Genomic DNA, 20903 nt, shown 5'->3' with positions numbered 1-20903 from the left:
GGTGTCCAGAAGCTGTGGGAGAGGGAGGAGCGGTGGCTGTGTTGCCGTGTCCACCACCACACATCTGTCATGAAAGCGGGCACAGCATCCGGGAAAAGGACCACCCTGAGGCTGGGGGCCCGCAGGGAAGGGTCTCCCGTGCCTGAGTGAGGCTGAGAGTAGCCCAGCCCCAAGACAGAGAAATGCTCACCAAGAGACACGCAGATATCAACCAGCCCAAGAGCCCACAAACTTTGCTTAAACAATGTTTCCAGGAGAGTTAGTGATGAGAAAATATTTATTTACATTTGCCACCAAAGGTTCCCGGAGCCCCAGAGCCAGCACGTAGGGCTGGGACGATCCCCTGACTCTGTCCTGCATCTGGGCCATTATTGAGACTTTAGGAGCTGGAGGGGCAGTTGATCTTCCTCTGAGACAGTGTCCTCCTCTAGTTGGGAGGCCGGGGCAGGATTCTTCAAGGTGCCTGTAAATAGGATGGAGAGCGCTGCGGCTCGGCCCTTGGGCTGTGTCCCCAGGAGGACAAACAGGAGGAGGCCCCAGCCATGAATCCACATACTCTGTGTATAGCAGGTAATCCTGAAATCCCCAGCAATGCCTCTCCCTACCTCCCCCTTCCACAGGCATTTCCTGAACCCCTGACTTGGTGCCATCGGGGGCCTCCTCCCAGGAGCTCAACATCCCTTGGGTTAGAAACCAGAACACCTGAGACTTGCTGAAGAGCTGGAAGGAAGTGACAAGTAGGTGTTCAGGGAGCTCTGAGGAGAGAGTGAACCCAGCCTGTAAGGAAGGCAGCGGATTTGGACACCCAGAGGAGCAGGAATGACACTTCCGCAGAGAGCCAAGGAAAGCAAAGAACAGGGAACACTGGAGGGACCGGCTGTCGCATGGAGGGAGGTGTGGGAAATGGGTCAGACTACAGCACTGGAGCTTCGCCTCTTCCGTGAGGAGTGAGGCCTTGCAGGCAGTGGGAGGCGCAGAGCATGGGCCTCATGTAGTTTCTGTCTGCATTAGAGGGATGAGCCTGGAGCAGAAAGACTTCTCTAAGGGAGAGCGTGCAGACTGAGCCCTGCAGTGTGCAGAAGGGGGTTGAAATGAGGGGTGGGGGCAGAGGGCTAAGTAGCCGCCTGGGAGGTTCTGAAGATACTCAGCACCAGGCTGAGGGGGACACTGAGCAGAGATCGTCAAGGCCTCCTGCCTGGATGAGGGGAGAGAGGGGTTGCACAGACACTATCTGGTAGGGCAACCCCACAACCGTTCCTGTTGGGGATGTCCAGGTGGAAGCCCCAGCAGGCAATGGGTATGGGACCGGGGTGTGGAATGCTTGGGGCAAGATGTGGGGCAAGGTGACTTTCAGAGTCTTGGCACTGAAATGACGGGGTGGCAGGACTCAGGGGAAGGGAGACACAAAGAGGGCAGGCAGACAACCTATGGGTTTGTGAGGGCCATGGTCAGGGACCCAGGAGCCTGGGAAACCAGCAGGCTTTGGGGCCAGAGTCTGGAGGAGCTTCCCCACACAGGGGTCAGAGGTGATACGGGTAGTGTCATGGGGCGGGGTCGGGGCCACAGACACAAGCAAGTGGAGTCTGTTGGAAAGAGAAGGCGAAAGGAGAGGAGAGCCGACCGCAGATGAAGTGGGAGCTACTGAAGAGTCCAGAAAGGGCATGCTGTGGAGAAAGTTAAGCCTCGGAACAGGCCTCTGGGTGAGAGGAAGGAGCCAAGACCCTTGGTGGAAGGCAGCAGGTTAGAGACAGGAGAAGCAGTCCCCACACTAGAACGGCCAGGACGCAGCCCATGACAGTGGGGAAAGGCATCGGAAGTGACTTCTCAGGGCTGTGGGGGCTGGGGCTCCAGTAGTCGGGGAAAGCTGGGGATCAGCAAGGCTGGCCTGTCAGTGGGGGCTCAAGGAGATGCCCCCGCAGCTAGGGGATAGGTGAGGGGCCCTCTCTAACCTGTTCCCCCGCTGGGTCCCCAGGCGCAGCCCAGGCCTGGCGCTGGAGGACCCACCGAACATTCCAGGAGGCGGGAGGTGAGGGAAGGTTTAAGGCTGGACTGGGGGAAGCAGCAACAGCCTCAGTGTCTCCCAGGTGACAGCCTGAAACAGGCCAGGGAGGAGGTGGCGGTGGAGAGGCGAGAAGTGCTTGGACATGGAGGGGGTACTGGCCCAGACACACACACTCTCTCGCTCTCTCCAGGGCAGGGGGTCCGGCCACCACGGCTACTCACCAGGGACAGCCGGCCCTGATGGCTCCTCACACACAGTCGGCAGCGTCTGCTCCCATGAGGCCCAGTTCACTTCCTCCACCCTGAGGGCAACAGAGCAGCTCGGAGGCTCCGGGAAGCCACCTGTGCAGCATGCTTTGCCCCAGGAGAGGGGCCCACGTAGACACGGGTAGCCACAGGGACCGGGAGAAGGATGGGCTTTCGCCACCCTTCTCCCTGGACACTGGGCCACCCACCATCCCGCCCCGGGCCCCCCCCGCCCCTTGTGGCTATCGCCCTGCTGCCCCCTGGGCCACATGTCTGCAGCGGAGGAAAAGGCATCTGTCCCTTCAGGCTGTGCACCGTGACCTGGCTTGCCCTCAACATCTAGAGAAGAGTCTCGATCAGGTGTGTCTTTGCGTTCCTGGGCTCCGGAGCCCTTCCGCGGCTACTGCACAGGCCGAAGACCCCTCCCCTCTCCTTGCTCAACTGCTGTCTTACGACAGCGTGTTTCTGGTTGTGCATTTGTCACCAGGTTCTCCCTCCCATGGAAGCTTTGTTTTCTGTGGGAGGGTCATCGCCTCTGTAGTCAGGCTGGGGGAGTGGGGAGGGCAGAGCAGACCAGCCAGGCGAGGCTAGTGTGCTTAACCTGAGGGTCCATCTGGCTTCTTGGCCTCCTAACTGTTCCCTATTTCAGGCCAGAAGGAGTAGGTCAGGGGCCACCAGGGAGGGGACAGGCAGTGAGTGTCAGGCCTGGCCCTATGGGATCCGGCATCCCTGACCTCCCCCGCCCAGGGCAGAGTGCCTGGTGCTCCTAGGCTCTGCCTCTCCCTGACTTAAGAGAGTAAAGCTGGAAAAAGAAAAAAAAAAAAAGAGTAAAGCTGGGGGGGTGCGCCTGACTGACTCAGAAGAGCGTGTGACTTGATCTCCAGGTCGTGAGTTCCAGCACCACATTGGGTATACAGATTACTTAAATAAAAATTTTAAAAAGTGGGGGAGCCTGGGTGGCTCCATCATTAAGCATCTGCCTTCGTCTCAGGTCATGATCCCAGGGTCCTGGGATCCAGTCCCGCATCGGGCTCCCGGCTCAGCGGGGAGCCTGCTTTCTCCCTCTCCCACTGCCTACCACTCCCTCTGCTTCTTTTCTCTCTCTCTTTCTCTTGGTGAAGTAAATAAATAAAATCTTTAAAGAAAAAAAAAAAAGAGTAAGGCTGGCCTGCCCCACGGCAGCCTCCAGGGGCCACTGGGAGAGCAAGGCTCCCAAGCCGCCCTCCCCTGCCTCCCTGCCTCCCTCCCTCACCTGAAGCACCAGCGCTCGTCGGGGCTGCCGTCTGGCCTGGTGCCAACGGTCAGCTTCACACCAGCCCGCTGCTTCTTCCTCCTGCACCACCAGTAGCCATTCTCCATCTCCAGGACAGAGATGGCTTTCTGGGGACAAAGGACACATCAGACAGTAGCCAGGGAGGTACCTCACAGCACTTGACAGTATCACCCAGAGTCTGCTAAGCATGTGGATCTGAGTCTAGCTCCAACATTTGATTGCGTGAGGGATGGAAGCCCCGCAGCTCCCCCTGAATTTCAGTTTCCCCGATTGCAGATGGACGGGTGTTGGGAAGTCAGCACACAATGCGTGCCCAGCAATTACTTGCATGGTTACAGATTCCAGAATTCCACACCACGGGGTGCAGAAGCTTATTTGCTCTGCCCACACATGCGCCTGCCCACTGGCACACGAGTGAATTAGGTGGAGCACTGAACTTGCAGGTGAGGGCGCAGGCTCAAAAGGAGTAAGGTGCTCGCCCAAGCTCAACGGTGAATCAGTAGGAGTCCACCTTCCCAGCAAGGCTCTCTGAGCACCAACTGCCCACCTCCACTCCGGAAGCAGGTACTGCTTTTACAGTAGGCAGGTGTCACATCAGCCCCCAGCTACAGGGGCCTCTGCACCCCGACTCCCCCCAGGCTGGGCCCAGTCCCAGGATTGCACATCCCGCCTCACCCACGAGCCCACTGTATGATGAACACAGAAGGGAGCTGCATGAGGGCTCATTCTCGGCTGTGTGTTTCGCACCTAGAACCGAGCCGAGCTTTGCGATAGGCTCTCAAGAAATACTTGATCATGAGCATGATCATGTTTAACACATTGAGCACCTACTGTGTGCCAGGCCCCGTCCCAAGGGCTCTAGATCTATGAGCTTATTCGATGCTCACGAGAGCCCTAAGAAGGAAAGCAAGGATGGGGGGCGGGGGGGCAGGCTCAGCTCAGCTGGGTCCTGCACGCTCCGCACGGGGCCCAGACCTCAGGCAGAGGGAGGGGAGCCGCCAGCCGCACCTGCAGCTTCCAGATGCTCCAACTGTCAGTGGCGACACTGTTGACGGTCTCGCTCATGAGGGCGATGAGCATGTTGAGCAGCAGGATGTAGGTGAGCAGCACATAGGCCAGCAGCAACAGCAGGACCACCCCGCGGAAGCGCAGCTGGTCCTGGAAGGCCAGCTCACCCATGCCGATGGTGAACTTGAACAGCTCCAGGGAAGCGTCCAGGATGCCACCGTATGGGGAAGAGCTGCCCTCCTCATCCGTCTGTCCTGCCCCAGGCTGCGCTGCCTCCGTGGCATTGGGGGCCCTGGGGGCCCTGGGGGCCCGGGCTTCCCGGCTCAGGCTCACCAGGGCTGCAGGGAGGGTGGGGAATGAACGAGGATCCTCAGCCTGGGGAGGCCAGGGGGCAGCCTCCAGGGTGTACAGAGTGGGCAAGGGATAGGCAGGAGCGAGAGGGGGGTCTTTACCTACAGCGAAGCCGAAAAGGAAGACTAAGTAGACGAGCAGGAAGCGGAGCAGGTCCCGCAGGATGACCTAGAACACACACACCCAGGAGCCAGGATGGGTGGCTGGGCCATCGGGCCTGACCCCCGACCCCTTTCTCAGCCCCGAGCATGGGTTTCCATGTACACAGCACCCACACGCACAAATGTGTGCATACATGAGGCCCCGTGGAGCTACACAGAGTGGACCAGTCTTTACAAAAACGTCTAATCAGGGGCGCCTGGGTGGCTCAGACAGTTAGGCATCCGACTCTGGATTTCAGCTCAGGTCATGATCCCAGGGTCGTGAGATCGAGCCCCCAGTCCGCTTAAGATTCTCTCTCCCTCTCTGCCCCCTCCCCCTCACTCGCTCTCTCTCAAAAAAAAAAAAAAAATAGCATAGAGCAATCTGTAATGTTCTCATCTGTCTCTCTTAGTGTTTTCAGGTCCCCTACCAGAATGTCAGCTGCAGCAGAGGTGAGGACTTGGCCCATTTTGTTAGCGACCAGAGGAGCGTATTCCAACACTTAGAACAGGGCCTGGCCTGCAGGACAACACTTCCTAAACTTTGGTTGAATAAGGAAATGAATACGGAAAAGTCCACACGCCCGGACGTCCCAGGGCACGGGTAGGCAGATGAGCTATAATGTACATGGTATCCACTCCTCCACTGGGCTAGGATGCATGTACTCCCCTGGGGTCACATGTTTGCTTACCGGTGCAGAGCACAGACCCCTGAGCAGACGCCTGCACGCTCATACTCCTGCCTACGGTCCGCGAGCGGCTGCCTTTGTAAGGCACAGACAGACGTGCTCTCGTGTTTTCCTCTGCCCAGGTCAGCTGTGGAGGAGGGGGCCTGCCCGCTGAGGCCCAAAGGAGCCCTGCTGGAGTGTGGTGCCCAGCTTTGCCTGGTCGGGCTACACTGGGGCCACCCCGGTTTCGTCTCTCACCTTCTGGATCATGACACTGTAGATGCCCGTGTGCTGCAAGCCACGTGTGTAGTAAAGCAGGTTCAGCCAGCCCAGCACCAGCGAGGACACAAGCAGGGGCAGGTACCACTCCACAGCCAGGAAGCACAGCACCTGGGACAGCACCGTGAGCAGGGCCTGCACCAGGCTGTGCGGGGACAGAATTGGGGTCAGCTCGCAGGCCACCTGGCAGGGCCCCCCCTCCACCCCCACATTACAGATTGCTGACCACTGTGCCCTCTCCCACCACGGCCTGATGCATGAGAAGGTCTCCATCTGTCTGGGGCCGGACCCAATCAGGTGCACAGGGAATTCTCAGGGATGGGAGGCCCAGGCCTGACTTTGGTCCCAGGGCCCCTGGCACTCCCTGGCTCTGGGTCCTCTCCTCTCAAGCCAGCCTGGTGCCTTCTGCCATACCAGCCTCTCCGGGGCCTGAGACAGGGGAGGGGAGGGAGGGCCCACGTACAAGAGCAGTTCAAAGTAGCTGTCCATGAAGGAGATCCAGATGAACAGACGGCGCCTCCAGAAGTACCACAGCTGTGGGACAAGGAGCACAGGGGGTGTGAAATGTGCTCTCCAGGCCGTGGGTCCTTAGCCTGGGCTCCCCACTGTGCCCCTCCCTGCTGGCCTGGCTCTGTGACCTCAGGGGCTCAAGCAGCCTCTTGGACTTTGGGAGGGGGTTGGGGCTCATGAATCCTGCTGATAGCTGAGAAAGCTTTGAAGCCTGTTTCCAGAAAAGTGTAGTCACCCACGGACATCCAGACAATGCCAGGGGCCTCCGAGCTCCCCATGGATCCAGATGAACCCGCTTACTACTCCTAGTGACGGGAAGAGCTCCCTCCCCTCCCCTCCCCTCCCCCTGGCCTCACATGGACACCCCCCCCCCAACCTGGATCTGGTCCCGAAGTCCTGCCCACTCTGAGAGAGGCTCGGTGTCACAGTGCCCAGCCTTGTCTCCCGCATTCTCACCTCAAAAGGCCTGCTGGGGGAGTCGGCCTGAGCCTGCCCCCGCCCACCTGTCTGTAGTCCCCAAGTGAGGAATGCCCCAGCCAAGGGACCTGGGGGTGGGGGCACTGCCGAGGAGTCACAGGAGTCACGTGGTACCCCACGGGCACCCCAGAAAGCACAGCAGGGAGGTACCAGCCCCAGAACCCAAGGCCCTCAGCTGCCCTGAGGCTGGGAGGGGTGGGACTGGGTAGGGGATTCGGTTTCCATGGTTTCCGGAGCAATGAAGGGATTGTGGTTAACTCTCTCTAAAGCCCCTCCTGGCGGGATTCTACGTTTGCTTCTGGGGGGTTCTGGGAGCCCATAGAGTTGTGGAGTCTTGGTGTGGGGGTGGGGGGAAATGGGAAGAGCCCTCACCTGGCCCACGAGGAGGTAGACCCCCCCAAGCAGGATCAGGATGTGGCCCAGGAGCAGCACGGGGTCTCCAGCAGTCACTTCCGGGGGCAAGAAGGCCTGCAGAAGAGACACTCTGGTAGGACCTGGGGCCTGGAGTCCCCTTCCAACTGTGAGACTCTTGGCCGAGGGCCTGGTTTGAGCATGAGCTCTGGAGAGGCCACGCAGAGCCACACAAGGAATACGGGTTCCCGGGCAGGATCCCCGCATTCTAGCCTATCAGAGAGGCACACTGTCGTGGTTTTGAGGGTGGGGTCGGGCGCCCAGACTGCCCGGGTTCAAAGCCTCAGTGTGAGGGTCTGCAGATGGGTCTGGCTCTCCATGCCCCATCTTCTTCCAGGGTCATTCCCAGGAGACCTCCCCCAGAATGCTCCCCTGCCTGGCCTTGCCTTCTCCAGGGCCGGCTGGTTGTAGGCCACAGCGGTGAAGATGAACATGTAGGTCAAGTAACACAGGAAGTTGAAGAAGAATTTGGGGATTAGCAGGTCCCATTTTGCCTGCAGCAGTCTGTTCAGTGGTTCCAAAACCACCATTCGGTGTCGGTGCTGGGGGTGGGAATGTGAGAGCTAGGGGTACATTCAGCAAGGATATATATGGGGCCCGCTCAGGTCAGGCTCAATGCAAGGGCTGAGGGAAATGGAGGGGGGACCCCAAATGAGCCCTCCCCACTCGGCCTCCACCCCACCCTCATGGCTATGGGCTGACGGAGTGCCTCATTCTCCAGCTCAGAGCAGGTGCCAGTCAACAGAGGGGCCCTCAGTGGTTGCCCCCAGGCCCCCCGGCATGCTCCCCAGGTGGGACTGGTGTGTGGAATGAGCATGGGCCTGGTGGCCATGTCCCCATTGGCACACTCCCGGGGCAGCTTTGGTCCCGCAGGCAGCCCTGAATTATGGACCTTGCAGGGAGCTGTGCCGGGTCCCCTTACACACACCCCTGGCCCTGTGGACTCACCGGGCTTCTGCAATGAAAGGCAATAATCTCCAGCACTGAGTTCTCCTCCCAGCTGTCCACGGAAGCCAGATCGTACAGCGACACCCGGACTGGCCCGTAGCACCACTCAGTAAACTTCCGGGAAAGTGACTGGCACGGCCCTGCGAACTCCCGCTGCAGGATGTGCCTGAAAATCTGCAGGGTGGGCCACATGAGCTTGGCCTGCACGGCCACCTCTTGGCATTGACCTGCGGGGGGTGGGGGTGGGGGCCTAGGAAACACTCAGCACCCTGCAGAGCGGCCCACCACCTGCAAAGCCTCAAGCAGACACATGCACACAGCCCAGATACACAGGTCCTTGTGTGTATGAACGCTCACACGTCCCACGTGCTCAGCCACAATATAAACACTCCCATCCACTCACATATGTCCAGGTCTGCAGTGAACCTGGCTCTTCCTTCCCCACTCCTGCCCTGAGGCCTCTTCCTGGACTCCTTACATGGCAGAGGGACCTCCAGCCCAGGGCTCCTGGAGGCCCCTTGAGATCCGAGCTACACATATGTGTACACTTCTGCAGTCAGAGCTCAGAGCTTCCAACAGACTAGAAAGCATCCCTAAGTTGAACAGGTTAAGGGGCAATTTGGTTCTGGCGTGCCTGGCTGGCTCAGTCGGTGGAGCAGGCGGCTTTTGCTCTCGGGGTCGTGAGTTCGAGCCCCATGTTGGGTGTAGAGATTACGTAAAAAAAAGAAGAAGAAGCGGGGTGCCTGGATGGCTCAGTCCGTTGGGCATCTGCCTTTGGCTCAGGTAATGATCTCAGGGTCCTGGGATCAGATGGGTCCTGGGATTAAGCCCTGCGTGAGGCTCCCTGCTCAGCGGGGAGTCTGCTTCTCCCTCTCCCTCTGCCCCTCCCCCTCGCTCATCCTCTCTCTCTCAAATAAATAAATAAAAATCTGAAAAAAAAAGAAGAAGGAGCAATTTGGTTTTACAAATGAGGAATGGGGAAAGGAAAGGCCACCCAGCCATGCCTCTGGACAACAAAGGGAGGTTCTCACACCACGGGAACCTCAGGGAATAAAATAGTAAAACTTCCATTTATGTTTATTTTTATCTTAACCTTTAAAAAAGCCTGTGTTCGAAGCATGGGGCCCTGTGTAAAATGCACAGGTTGCCATGAGGCCTCACTGATAATGAGGCTCAGACAGCCTACTGGTTGTCATTAGAAAAAAAAAGTAGAGCTGAGTCATGCTTACTTTTTATACCAAAATAACTTCCAGCCAAATGAGTTTTAGGCATAAAAAATAAAACTGCAGAAGTGGAAAATATGGATACAGAACATATCTGTACACGCACACACACAAGCTTTTATATATATATATAGCCTCACAGAAGGCATTAAACAGTAGCAAAACCAGGGAACTCTAAAGGAAAACATAATTACAGTTGTATATAGGAAAATGTAAAAATTCTGCAGGGCAAAAAATCCCATAAGAAATGTTTTTATGGGGCGCCTGAATGGCTCTGTTGGTGAAGCAGCCGGCTCTTGATTTCGGCTCAGGTCATGATCTCAGGGTCCTGGGATCGAGCCCCACATCCGGCTCCCTGCTCCGCGGGGAATCTGCTTCTCCCTCTCCCTCTGCCCCTCCCCCTGCTTGTGTGCATTCTCTCTCTCTCTCTCAAATAAATAAATAAAATTAAAAAAAAAAAAAAGGTAGGGAGACCGGTGATCTAGAAGACTGCTCCAGGCTTTTTCTGCAGAAAAATCAGAGTGAGTCCTGTTGCTTCCTGGACAGGTGGGGAGGGGATGGGGGCTAGGTACTCACCTCGATTTTGCCCTCCTTGGCAGCCAGCTTCAGGGGCGTGAGGCCCTGCAGGTTGGGGATGTCCTCAAGCTGCACTGTGGGGCAGAGACGGGCCCCCGCGAGGAGAAGCCCATCATACATGCGGATCACCAGTGCACTGTTCTCAGCTGAGTTGTCTGCAATCGTTACCAAGGCGTGCAGCACTGTGTTGCCCAGTGAGTCGGCTGCCTGCAGGCTGGCGGGCTGATGAGGGTTCTCCAAGAGGTAGGTTACCACATCCCACTGCTTGGTGCATGCGGCCAGAGAGAGGGGCAGCTCGCCTGGGGGCCGGGGAGGAGGGCAGCTTGAACCTCAGGCCTCCCAGCTTCCACCTGCCTACTCTTCATGCACCCCGGACAGAAGGCCAGGCCTCCTTCAAGAGAGTCAGGCACCCGCAGGAGAGGACAGAACGCTGCCTTGGGATCCCGGGCCCACCCAGGTCTGTGCTATGAGGGAAGATGGTCCCAGGCCCCGTGGAGGGCAGCTGTGCCTTTTCCACTCGTAAAGGCAGCCCTGTCCAGCTCTTGACCCAAGGGGGATGTGACCAAAGCTCTTTACCATCTAAAGGAGCAGACCATGCGGCCTAAGCTTTCGGCTCAGGTGTTGATCTCAGGGTCGTGAGATCGAGCCCCGAGTCGGGCTCCACATTCAGGGCAGAGTCTGCTTAAGACTCTCTCTCTCCCTGTTGTTTTGCCCCTCCCCTGCCATGCTCACTTGCTCTCTCTAAAATAAATAAATTTTTTAAAAAATAAAATAGGGGGGGCGCCTAGGTGGCTCAGTCGTTAAGCGTCTGCCTTTTGCTCAGGTCAAGATCCCAGGGTCCTGGGATCGAGCCCCTGCATCGAGCTCCCTGCTCCACGGGAGGCCTGCTTCTCCCTCTCCCGCTCCCCCTGCTTATGTTCCCTCTCTCGCTGTCTCTTTCTCTGTCAAATAAATAAATAAAATCTCAAAATAAATAAATAAATAAAATAGGGGGGCGCCTGGGTGGCTCAGTCGCTAAGCGTCTGCCTTCGGCTCGGGTCATGATCCCGGGGTCCTGGGATCGAGCCCCGCATCGGGTTCCCTGCTCGGCGGGAAGCCTGCCTCTCCCTCTCCCGCTCCCCCTGCTTGTGTTCCCTCTCTCGCTGTGTCTCTCTCTGTCAAATAAATAAATAAATTCTTTAAAAAATAATAAAATAAAATAAAATAAAATAAAATGAACGTCCTATCTGGTCAGGTTTCCCACACACAGTTCTGTCAGCCCCTTCCCCTCCCCCAGTCTGGATGTGGATGTGTAGGGAGCTTCCTTGCCCAGACAAGGCTAAAACATCTCCTAAGACAAACTGCTTTTGCAGGCAGCCCAGTGATTAGAAGCATGAGCCTTTGGGGTTGAACACATCTGGGTTTAAGGGCCCAGCCCGGCCACACATTAACCATGTGACCTTGGGCACGGCCTTATCTCCTCCGCACCTCAATTTATCCAAGAAAGGCTCCTCACCAAAGTAGAAGCAAGTCCCCTGGCTCTTTTTCTGGAAGAAGTGGCCGCAGGCCCGGGCATGCACATTGGCCCCATTCTCCACCAAGAGTTTCACACACTGCAGGCTCCTTTTCTCGATAGCAATATGTAGGGCACTGTGGCCTCGGTAGTACTCATCCGTGCATTGGGCGTTGACCAGGGGCTGGGGATTGCCAGAGTCCCGGTCGATCTGAAGCAACGGCAGGATGCAGGCGTTGGCCCCATCCTGCAGGTTCAACAGGGCCTTCATCAGGCACGTCTTGCCCGTGGAGCCCTCTGTGGGAGAAGAGGAGGGGAAGGGGCAGCAGGGTTCTCAGGCATGGAGTGGCTGGGCTGCCCACCAGGCTGCACAGTGAGCCCAGCCTCCAAAGTACCCTTTGGGAGGATAAAAAACAATTGTCACACACACGACTGGTGGAAGCAGAGTCATGCTGCAAGGTGGGAAGGCTCCAGCCAACAGGTATTAAAATACCAACAGGTATGACTCTAATATCTGCCCTAGAAAATAAGTTTCTAAGGCATAATTTGTTGTCCATGCAACATGGTCTACACCAGAACATTCAGAGCACATGTTTGCTAAGTGTCTCCAACCCTTAAAGGCTCTGTCTCCTCGGGCAGGTCACGTGGCCTCTCTTCACCTCAGTTTTCCTGACTGTAAAATGGGACTATTCCAGGCTTGTTCTAAGGGCCTAATGGGATTGTATACAAAACTGTTAGCACACAGAGGGCCTGGCACGCAGTATGTGCAGGCCAAAAATGACACACAACCTAAATGGTCATCATTAAGGAATTAGCTAACTAACTTGTGGTAAACGTACACAGCAGAAAACTCTGTGTTTGTCAAAGTGACTGACTTAGAGGTCTATGTACAGAGTGGAAAGTAGGAGATGTAGTATACGGCATGACCCTTTACATAAACATATATCTAAGATATTTAAACACTTTGAAAAGAGATTCGCCAAATCCTTAACAGGGATCCAGGACGTCCTACTGTTTTTACCCTCAGCTTTAGACATGTCATTACTACCTGAATCTTCTAGAATACACAAATTAGAATACACAAATTAGGCCTCAGACGAGGTTATTTTTCTAATCAGCCCAAACGATCAGGATACTTCGATTTGGGGCAAAAAAATGTTCTGAGATGGGTGAAGTGTATGGTATGTGTACTACATCTCAACAATACTGTTAAGACAAAAAGAAAAAAACAATGCCCTGAGGAAGCCCGTGAGTATCCATCTGGCCACTGAAATGGGCTGAGGATGGCAGAGGTAGGTCAGGAGCCCGTGGGGCGGGTGGACGTGGGAGGCACAGGCTTGACCAAAGTGAGGCATTCAGGCCAGAGGGTTGCTGAGAAAACTCGGCCCTTGGCTCCTGACCACGGTCAAGGCCAACCCATCAGCCGAGTCTCAGCACAGCGGGCAGGACTGCAGTGGCTCTGGCCCACAGGGCAGGCCTACCTGTGTACTCTGAGTCGGTGAGGTACTTGCTGGTCCGGGACAGGTACTCCGGTAAGCCAGCCAGATCCTCGGGGACACCCCGGGCAACTGCGCTGAAGAGCCGATCACGGTCAAAGCGGTTTGGGTCCGGCTGGCTGTGGGGATGTGATTTGATTCTGATGTTATGGAAGAACCACGGGCGCCCCCCAGGAAGCCCCCCACCCCAGGGAGCCCTTTCAGTGAGTCCTGTGAGCAGTGTGCACCTTGCAGGCTCATGAGCCCCATGGGAGCCTTTCTGAGCACCCCCCCCCCCGCCGCCCAGGGCAGACCAAGCGCTTGCTCAGAGCCCCGGGAAAGGAAGGCGGGCCTGTCCAGGGCACTAGCCCCCAGCATCCCCATGACTCCAGGCAGAGCAGAGGGAGTCTGTGTCTCAGCATCATGTGCTTATCATTTGCTGGGTGGCTTGATGATCTCACAACAGGCTCCTGATCCCAGAGGGAGGATTTCAACACAGGAACTTGTCATGCTCTTGTGCTGGAATCTGGGTCGGGATGGGACACATATGCACACATATGTGCATAACTGGAGCTCACGTGGGGGGTGTCTAACTAACTCCAGACCCTGACTCCTAACCCCCAGGGAGATTCCAGGCTGGGCAGACAGAGGTTTCTCAGAGACACGGGGGCCTAGCGCTGAAACCTATCAGATGCTCACCAGCGCTTGCCTGAAAAGCCACACTTCTGGGAGAGGCCTCACACGAAGAGCCTGTAGCTGTTTAGCATCTAGCAGTTTCTGGTGACAGGGAAGGGGAAGGAGCGTGGGACACCCCTCCTGGGGTTGCCCCTATCCACAGAGGCCAGCCCACACCTGGGGCTCCTGAAACCATGGCCAGCAGATGTGAAGAGACAAACAAAGGTGGGGGGGGGGCTCTTCGATGCTCTGGGGGAGCCTCAGGTCCCAGCTTCGCCAAGGAAGGCTTTGGTGACTCTCTCATGAGTGGGGGATGGTTGGGCTCAGTCATGTGTTAAGCTACAGCTGTATGACTGATGGAGGCAGGCCCTGCCTCCTCCATGCCAGGAAGCCACGTGTCTGCCGGGCCTGACCAGACACCCTCATCTGCCCAGCAGGCCACAGGGCCACGACATGACCGAGAGGGCCCTGCGGCTGACTAGGGCACCCTGTGGGCAGTCCCGCCGGGGGAAGTGGCTGTTTGGAGAAAACACTTCCTGTCACAGGGTGGCATCCCTGTCTTGGGGTAGGGCAGCCCAGCGAGAGCACAGATTGGGGTGCGAGGGGGCTATTCTGCCTGTCCGGCAGGCTACCCGGCTCCCAGAAGCCTCATGCGCATCCTCTCCTGGCCTGGTCTGAATCTGACCGTGGTCTTCCAACACCAACGATATGGGGTCTCCGGGCTGGGACGCCAAGGGCTGGTGCCACATCTCAGGCATGAGGGCGGAGGAAGGGGCTTTCCTGACAGAGTCCTGCCTTGCCCAGGAGGATTCGCCAGCCTCGTGCATCGGACTTCACACTGAGGGGGGAGGCCAGGCGAACCCCACACATACCCGAGGGGGCACGGGGGCTGGGCCTAGGCCACCAAGTCTGACTCAAGGGCCCCACCCCCATTTGCTGCCTCACCTGACACCTGCTCTTTTGCGGTAGTTGAGGTTCACTTTGATCTGAGGGGAGGAGTCCCGGTCCTCCCCCTGGAACGGTGACTCCATGGGGGGTGGCCCATCCCCAAGGCCCGGCTTTCCTTTGTCCCTCTCACCACCATCTTCTTGGCCTCCATCCCATGTCTGGAGCCTGAACGCCAGAGGGCTGGAGGGCGAGGCCATCCTAAGGGGCGGAGGCCGCTCTGTCCAGCTCAAACCTGGCGGAGGCAGTGTTGTCAGAGGCTCCTCCTTCTTCCTAGCCCGTGGGCTGGGGTGGGAGGTCTGGCTGAGGCCTGCAAAAAGAGAAGTTTAGAAGCTGAGTACAAGTAGATCCACCCACCGAGTCAGGCCGACAGGACGCGGACTGAGCCATGAGGGAGGCAGGCAGAGGGTGAGGAGAGAGGGAAGCCCCGGGAGTGAGGATGGAACAGGGGAGGAACAGGGACCCAACGGGTCTGCCTGTTGACGTAGTCCCACACAAAGGGTTGAGATTGTCCCCGACTTTCCCTCAGGACTTCCTGATAGCTGAGAGACCACAACCGCTGATGCAGGATCACAGACTTTTGAGTTCACAGCTCGAAACTTTCTCTGCCTCACCTCTTGTCCAGCTGCCGATATTCACAGCAGGTAAGAGTGCCGTTGAAGGCTAGAGGCGGGTCATTCACCCTCTTGCCATAGAACAGGAGCATGCTGGGGGAAACGGTTGGAAAACCGGTCTATCAAACCTCTCATCTTGCTACCAGGACAGCTAAGGCCCAGAAAAGGGAAGTGACTGCCCAAGGTTGTCAGCTGTTGGCGGAGCCTGGTCTACAACCACAGCAACCTACCATGATGATCCTCTTCAGTTCTCAGTATCTTTCAGGGCCCATCCCTGTTTTCAGTCTGATTCATCTCTGAAAGCATCAGATGCTACCTCTCTCTGTGCTTTAGGGTGTCTGGGGGCTTCAGAGTGGGGAGGGAGACCCCTGGCTGGCGGCCCAAGCTCCCCCTGACAGGCAGCCCCACCTCAGGCCCTGGCTGGGGCTCTGGGCTCTGACAGGGGGTAGTTAGGGGAAAGGCACTGTGCCCCCAGCAGGTAGGAGCAGAAAGAAGGAAGAAGAGTCAGCGATGGGTGGGGGGGGAGGGGGGACACAGCAGGGTGGGAGAAGGGGGCAGGGAGCAGAGAAGAGCATGGGAAAGGGAAAGAAGGGCCAGAAGTAGAGAGGGTGGGTGGTGGCAGGGCTTGGGCTGTGTCCCGAGGCTCGCACAGCCCTCAGGGACCTGGTGGGGGTGGGGGAAGGAGGCATTTTCCCACAAAAGCAGGGGAGGTCAGGACCTGGCTCACTTCTTCGACATGCAGGGTTTTTTTGTTTGTTTGTTTGTTTGGTTGGTTGGTTGGTTTTGGTTTTTCACTTCAGCATGAGCCACCATCTTTCTGCCCAATCTGGGGCGTCCTTCCCAAGCCACATACCGTTTAGCCTAGCGTGTGCCCCTAACCATCCCCCCATCCCCCCCGATCTGCCTCCCCGGCTGCCCCCCAGCCCACCATTGCCAAGCGACAGCAGCAACAGCTCCCTGTCCAGCCCCCCGGCCCCCTGTCCTGGAGCCCTGACCCGCACCGGCCTGGAGGAAGGGGTCTGGCCGTCCAGGTGGAGGCCGGAGCCCCTTGAAGACCCTGGCTCGGGGTGCTGGAGAAGCAGGGAGCCCCCGCCCTCGGGCTCCCCTGCCCTGATCAGTCACTGTCGGGCTCCGGGCCGCCCCCTCCCCAGACGTGCCCCGATCGCCCCCCACCCCGACTTACCCCGCAGGCCGAGGCTAGGGCGTGGCGGCGGCCGGGGGCCGCGGACCGCTGGGATCCCGGGCCTCCGGGACGGCGGGGGCTCCGGGAGGAAGTGAAGCCGGGAGGGCGGCGGACGCTGGCTGCCGGGAGCCGCAGAACCTCCCCAAGCCTGCTCTGAGCTCCGCCAGCGGGCTGCGGTCTCGGGGTGTTCCGCACCCTCAGCGCCCCCGGCCCGCCGGCATGGTGGGGAGTGGGGGGAACTCTCCCGGCTCGGGACAGGCTGGCCATGGGTGAGTGACCATCTGGACCACTGGCCACACCCTGCTGTCGGGAGACACGCCCCGCCTCCCCACCCCCACTGTCTAGCCAAGGAGGGCCCAGGTGGGGGTGGGGGCAATCAGAGGCAACCCTTGGGTGCTGGGACCTCGCCTCAGGTGGGAGCCGGGACGGAGTGTGTGTGTGTGTGTGTGTGTGTGTGTGTGTGGTGCCGGGGGGCGGGGTTCTTGCCCCACTGGGCTGACGTCTACCTTTTCCCGTGCCCCACCACGGGCCTTCCAGGAGACCCATCACAGGGGAGATAGAGCTAATATGGACGGGCCCCAGGGAGAGGAGAGACTCAGTCCAGCACACGACCCTGGGAATGCACGCCACCCAACCAACTAGCAGTTTGAGGGGATTTTCCCACCTCCCGGGGCTTTCCCTCCAACCCCCGAACCGGGGTGGGGGGGTGGGCGCCTGTCAGGGGCACACTTCCTTTAGTGAAAGGCGCTTCCAGCACCAACCAGCAGGGGGGGACAGGGAGAAGGCTCCAGGTAATGCCGAAATCAAAACTGGTAGGGAGGGATTCCACACTGGGGCTTAAGGACTCAACCACCCACCAAGTAGACCTAGGACACCTTCCTCTCCCTAGCTCCCTAAAATCCAATCCTCGCCCCAAACCTCCCAAATTATCTCTTTCTCCGTCCGGTCGAAACAACTACCTTCTCTCCCCTGGAAGACTGCAGCCACCCCCAAACTGGTCTCCCGGCTTCACATACACCCCACCCTCACCCTCATAACCCATTCTCCCTACAGCAACTTGAAGGATCTTTCGAAAGTGAAAACCAGATCACCCTACTCCCCTGCTTAACCCCACATCCTACCCCAACCGATCGCTTCCCTTGGGGCTTCGCATAAAATGCAAATTCCATACCATAACCCTGTGCAGTGTAGATGCCTTTCTCCACCTTCATCTCTCAATACAACACTGTCTTGCTGGTTACACTCTAGACCTGCGCTGTCCAATCTGGTAGTCACTAACCACGGTGGCTATTTAAATGTAAATCAATTACAATAAAGTAAAATTAAACGTTCAGTTCTAACAGTCACAGTAGCCACATTTCGAATGCTCAATACTCACATGTGGTTAGTGGCTACCATATTGGACGGCACAGATACAGAACTTCTCCATCATTGCAGATAATTCCATGGGACAGCATGGCTCTAGACATTGGAACACATTTCAATCTCTCCAGTATGCCATGCTCCCTTCCGTTGCCTCCAAGCCTTGCACAGTTGGTCCACTGCCAGGAAAAACCCTCCACACCACCACCCCCGCCCCCCCAACACTGCCCTTGCTCTAGCCAACTCCTACTCATCTGTTGTCTCTCCGTTTAAACATCAATTCCTCTGGGTGGCCTTTCCTAGACTCTGGACTGGGTTGGGGGTCCCTACTATGTACTCCCATGACACTTTGTACTTCTCTGATCATAACTCACTATTCATTATTGTTAACATTTATTTGTCTGGCTTCACCTTTAACAATAACAAATGCCTACTAAGCATTCAGCGCGGGCCAGATGTTGTGCCTAGTGCTTTACGTGCAACTCTTAGAAGAATCTCATTTCACAGACTGGCAAACTGAGGCTGGGCGAGGTTAGGCACCTTGTCCAAAGACACATGGCTGGGGGGTGACAAAGCAAGGATTGAAATCCAGGGCCACAAGCTTATGCACCAAGCTCTACAAGGGGCAAGGTTTTGCCTTTTTTTTTTTTTTTGCCATATCCTCAGGACCCAGCAGGCTGCTTATGCTCAAGAAGACTTCCCCCTGCCCAAGAAGGCTTTTTTTTTTTAAGATTTTATTTATTTATTTGACAGAGAGAAAGGGAGAGAGCAAGAGAGGGAACACAAGCAGGGGGAGTGGGAGAGGGAGAGGGAGAAGCAGGCTTCCCGCTGAGCAGGGAGCCTGATGTGGGGCTCGATCCCAGGACCCTGGGATCATGACCTGAGCCGAAGGCAGACGCTTAACGACTGAGCCACCCAGGCACCCCCCGCCCAAGAAGGCTTTGAATGATTGGGTGGCTAATCATAATGCAGAGGACATTACTGTGTTGTTGGGGAAAAATTGAAGAGTAAGTGGACACCCTCACATCCTCTGGAGGCATCACCACATCAGGTGACAATGACAACTGGGCAGGAAACCTCAATTGCAAACGCAGTTTATAAAAAGTTCTCAGATCATCAGCCATCAGGGAAAGGAAAATAAAAACCACAATGAGATACCACTTCACACCCACTGGGATGGCTCTAATCAAAAAGACAGATAATAACAAGTATTGGTAAGCATATGGAGAAATTGGAATGCTCACACACTGCTGATGGATCATAAAATGGTGTGGCCACTTTGGAAAACAGTCTAGCTGTTCCTCAAAAAATTAAACACATAGGGCGCCTGGCTGGCTCAGTTAGAAGAGCATGTGACTCTTAATCTCCGGGTTCTGAGTTCGAGCCCCACGTTGGGTGTAGAGATTATGAATAAATAAATAAATAAATGTGTAGTTACCATATGACACAGCTATCCCACTTATTTCCAAAGGAATGTAAATGTATGTCCACACAAACACTTGTATACAAATGTTTACAGCAGTTATTCATTATTCATAATGGCCAAGTGGAAACAACCCAAACATCCATCAATTGACGAATGGATAAATAAAATGTGGTCTTTCCATACAATGGAATATTATTCAGCCATAAAAAGGAATGAAGCAGTTTCACATGCTACAAACATGGATACACCTCGAAAAAATGAGGCTAAGTGAAAGATGCCAGTCACAAAAGATCTCACATTGCATGATTCCATTTATGTGAAATGTCTAGAAGAGGGAAATCTATGGAGACAGGAGATAGATTAGTGGTTGCTGAGGGCAACAGGGCTCGGGGCATATGGAGAGTTAAAATGTACAGGACTTCTCTGGGGGGGGGGAATGAAAATGTCCTAAATTTGACTGTGATGACAGTTGCACAACTCCGTAAATATCCTGAAGACCATTGAATTGTATACTTTAAATCGGTAAACTAGGGCGCCTGGGTGGCTCAGTTGGTTAAGCAACTGCCTTCGGCTCAGGTCATGATCCTGGAGTCCCTGGATCGAGTCCCGCATCAGGCTCCCTGCTCGGCAGGGAGTCTGCTTCTCCTTCTGACCCTCCCCCCTCTCATGTGCTCTCTCTCTCTCTCTCTCATTCTCTCTGTCTCAAATAAATAAATAAAATCTTTAAAAAAAATAAATCTGTGAACTATACATAAATTCTATCTTAAAAAAAAAAAAAGAAGTCCTCTGAGCAGGAAAGAATGCCTGTGTTTTTAGCGGAAAATGAATCAGGCAGAGAAGCAAGTCTTCCTCGATTCCAGAGTCATTGGACTTCTACTTCAAGAAACTTCCCCCAGTCCAATCTCCGTGTAAGGAAAATCTCCTCTAAGCCGCCTTTACGCCTATGTGTTTCACTTCACACTTAGCAACTTTTTATAAAGGCATGTTTCTTTTATTTGAATTTATAATCGATTTTAACAAAACCAAGAGAAAGGTCACAAAAGCGTGTAACAGAGGTATCCTTTGGAGGAGGGAATTAAGTAAGAATCAAGGATGGGGGGCGCCTGGGTGGCTCAGTTGGTTAAGCGACTGCCTTCGGCTCAGGTCATGATCCCGGAGTCCCGGGATCATCGGACTCCCTGCTCAGCAGGGAGTCTGCTTCTCCCTCTGACCCTCCCCCCTCTCATGTGCTCTCTCTCTCACTCTCTCATTCTCTCCCTCAAATAAATAAATAAAATAAAAAAAAAAGAATCAAGGATGGGGGACACCTCGCTGGCTCAGTCGGTCGAGCATGTGACTCTTGATGTCAGGATCGTGGGTTCAAGCCCCAGTTTGGGTGTAAAGCTTACTTAAAAAAAAAAAAGGATCAAGGATGGAAAGACAACTTCCTTTTTCAATGTGTATCCTTTATACTACTTGATTTTTTTTTTTTTTTTTTACTATTGGCTTAAAAAAAAAAACAAATATGGAAGTGCCTGGTTGGCTCAGTTAGTTGAGCGACTGCCTTTGGCTCAGGTCATGATCCTGGAGTCCCTGGATTGAGTCCCGCATCAGGCTCTCTGCTCAGCAGGCAGTCTGCTT

At 55.8% G+C, this 20903-nt stretch overlaps 1 protein-coding gene and 1 long non-coding RNA gene across 5 annotated transcripts; one reads left to right on the top strand and one right to left on the bottom strand.

Moving 5' to 3' along the window:
- Positions 1 to 259: 259 nt before the first annotated feature.
- On the bottom strand, positions 260 to 16937 carry TRPV2 (transient receptor potential cation channel subfamily V member 2). Of its 4 annotated transcripts, none has more exons than XM_088027955.1 (15): positions 16496 to 16936; positions 14699 to 15008; positions 13085 to 13218; positions 11607 to 11900; positions 10112 to 10410; positions 8313 to 8486; positions 7751 to 7906; positions 7326 to 7421; positions 6430 to 6500; positions 5946 to 6111; positions 4981 to 5047; positions 4529 to 4866; positions 3500 to 3627; positions 2224 to 2303; positions 260 to 463 (listed from the first exon to the last, which is right to left on the bottom strand). In XM_088027955.1, exons 2-15 carry the CDS (start codon positions 14896 to 14898, stop codon positions 369 to 371), a joined length of 2298 nt encoding a protein of 765 aa, XP_087884081.1. In that variant the 5' UTR covers positions 14899 to 15008; positions 16496 to 16936; the 3' UTR covers positions 260 to 368. The 4 variants fall into 4 exon arrangements, with proteins under 4 accessions (XP_087884081.1, XP_087884082.1, XP_087884083.1 ...); XM_088027956.1 differs by lacking the exon at positions 16496 to 16936 and adding an exon at positions 15313 to 15413; XM_088027958.1 differs by having other exon boundaries at positions 375 to 463; positions 4696 to 4866; positions 16496 to 16937.
- LOC148163333 (uncharacterized) lies at positions 14981 to 15828 on the top strand. The gene is made up of 3 exons (XR_015769249.1): positions 14981 to 15106; positions 15228 to 15342; positions 15459 to 15828. It is a non-coding gene; the product is annotated as an uncharacterized LOC148163333 (long non-coding RNA).
- Positions 16938 to 20903: the final 3966 nt, after the last annotated feature.

This window comes from Eumetopias jubatus, unplaced genomic scaffold (genome assembly GCF_037043125.1).
Source record: "Eumetopias jubatus isolate StellerSeaLion01/CBP00866 unplaced genomic scaffold, mEumJub1_p1.0 scaffold_10, whole genome shotgun sequence".
Taxonomy (NCBI): Eukaryota; Metazoa; Chordata; class Mammalia; order Carnivora; family Otariidae; genus Eumetopias; species Eumetopias jubatus.
Note: the sequence above shows the minus strand (reverse complement) of the source record. Positions and strands in the feature narration are given on the sequence as shown.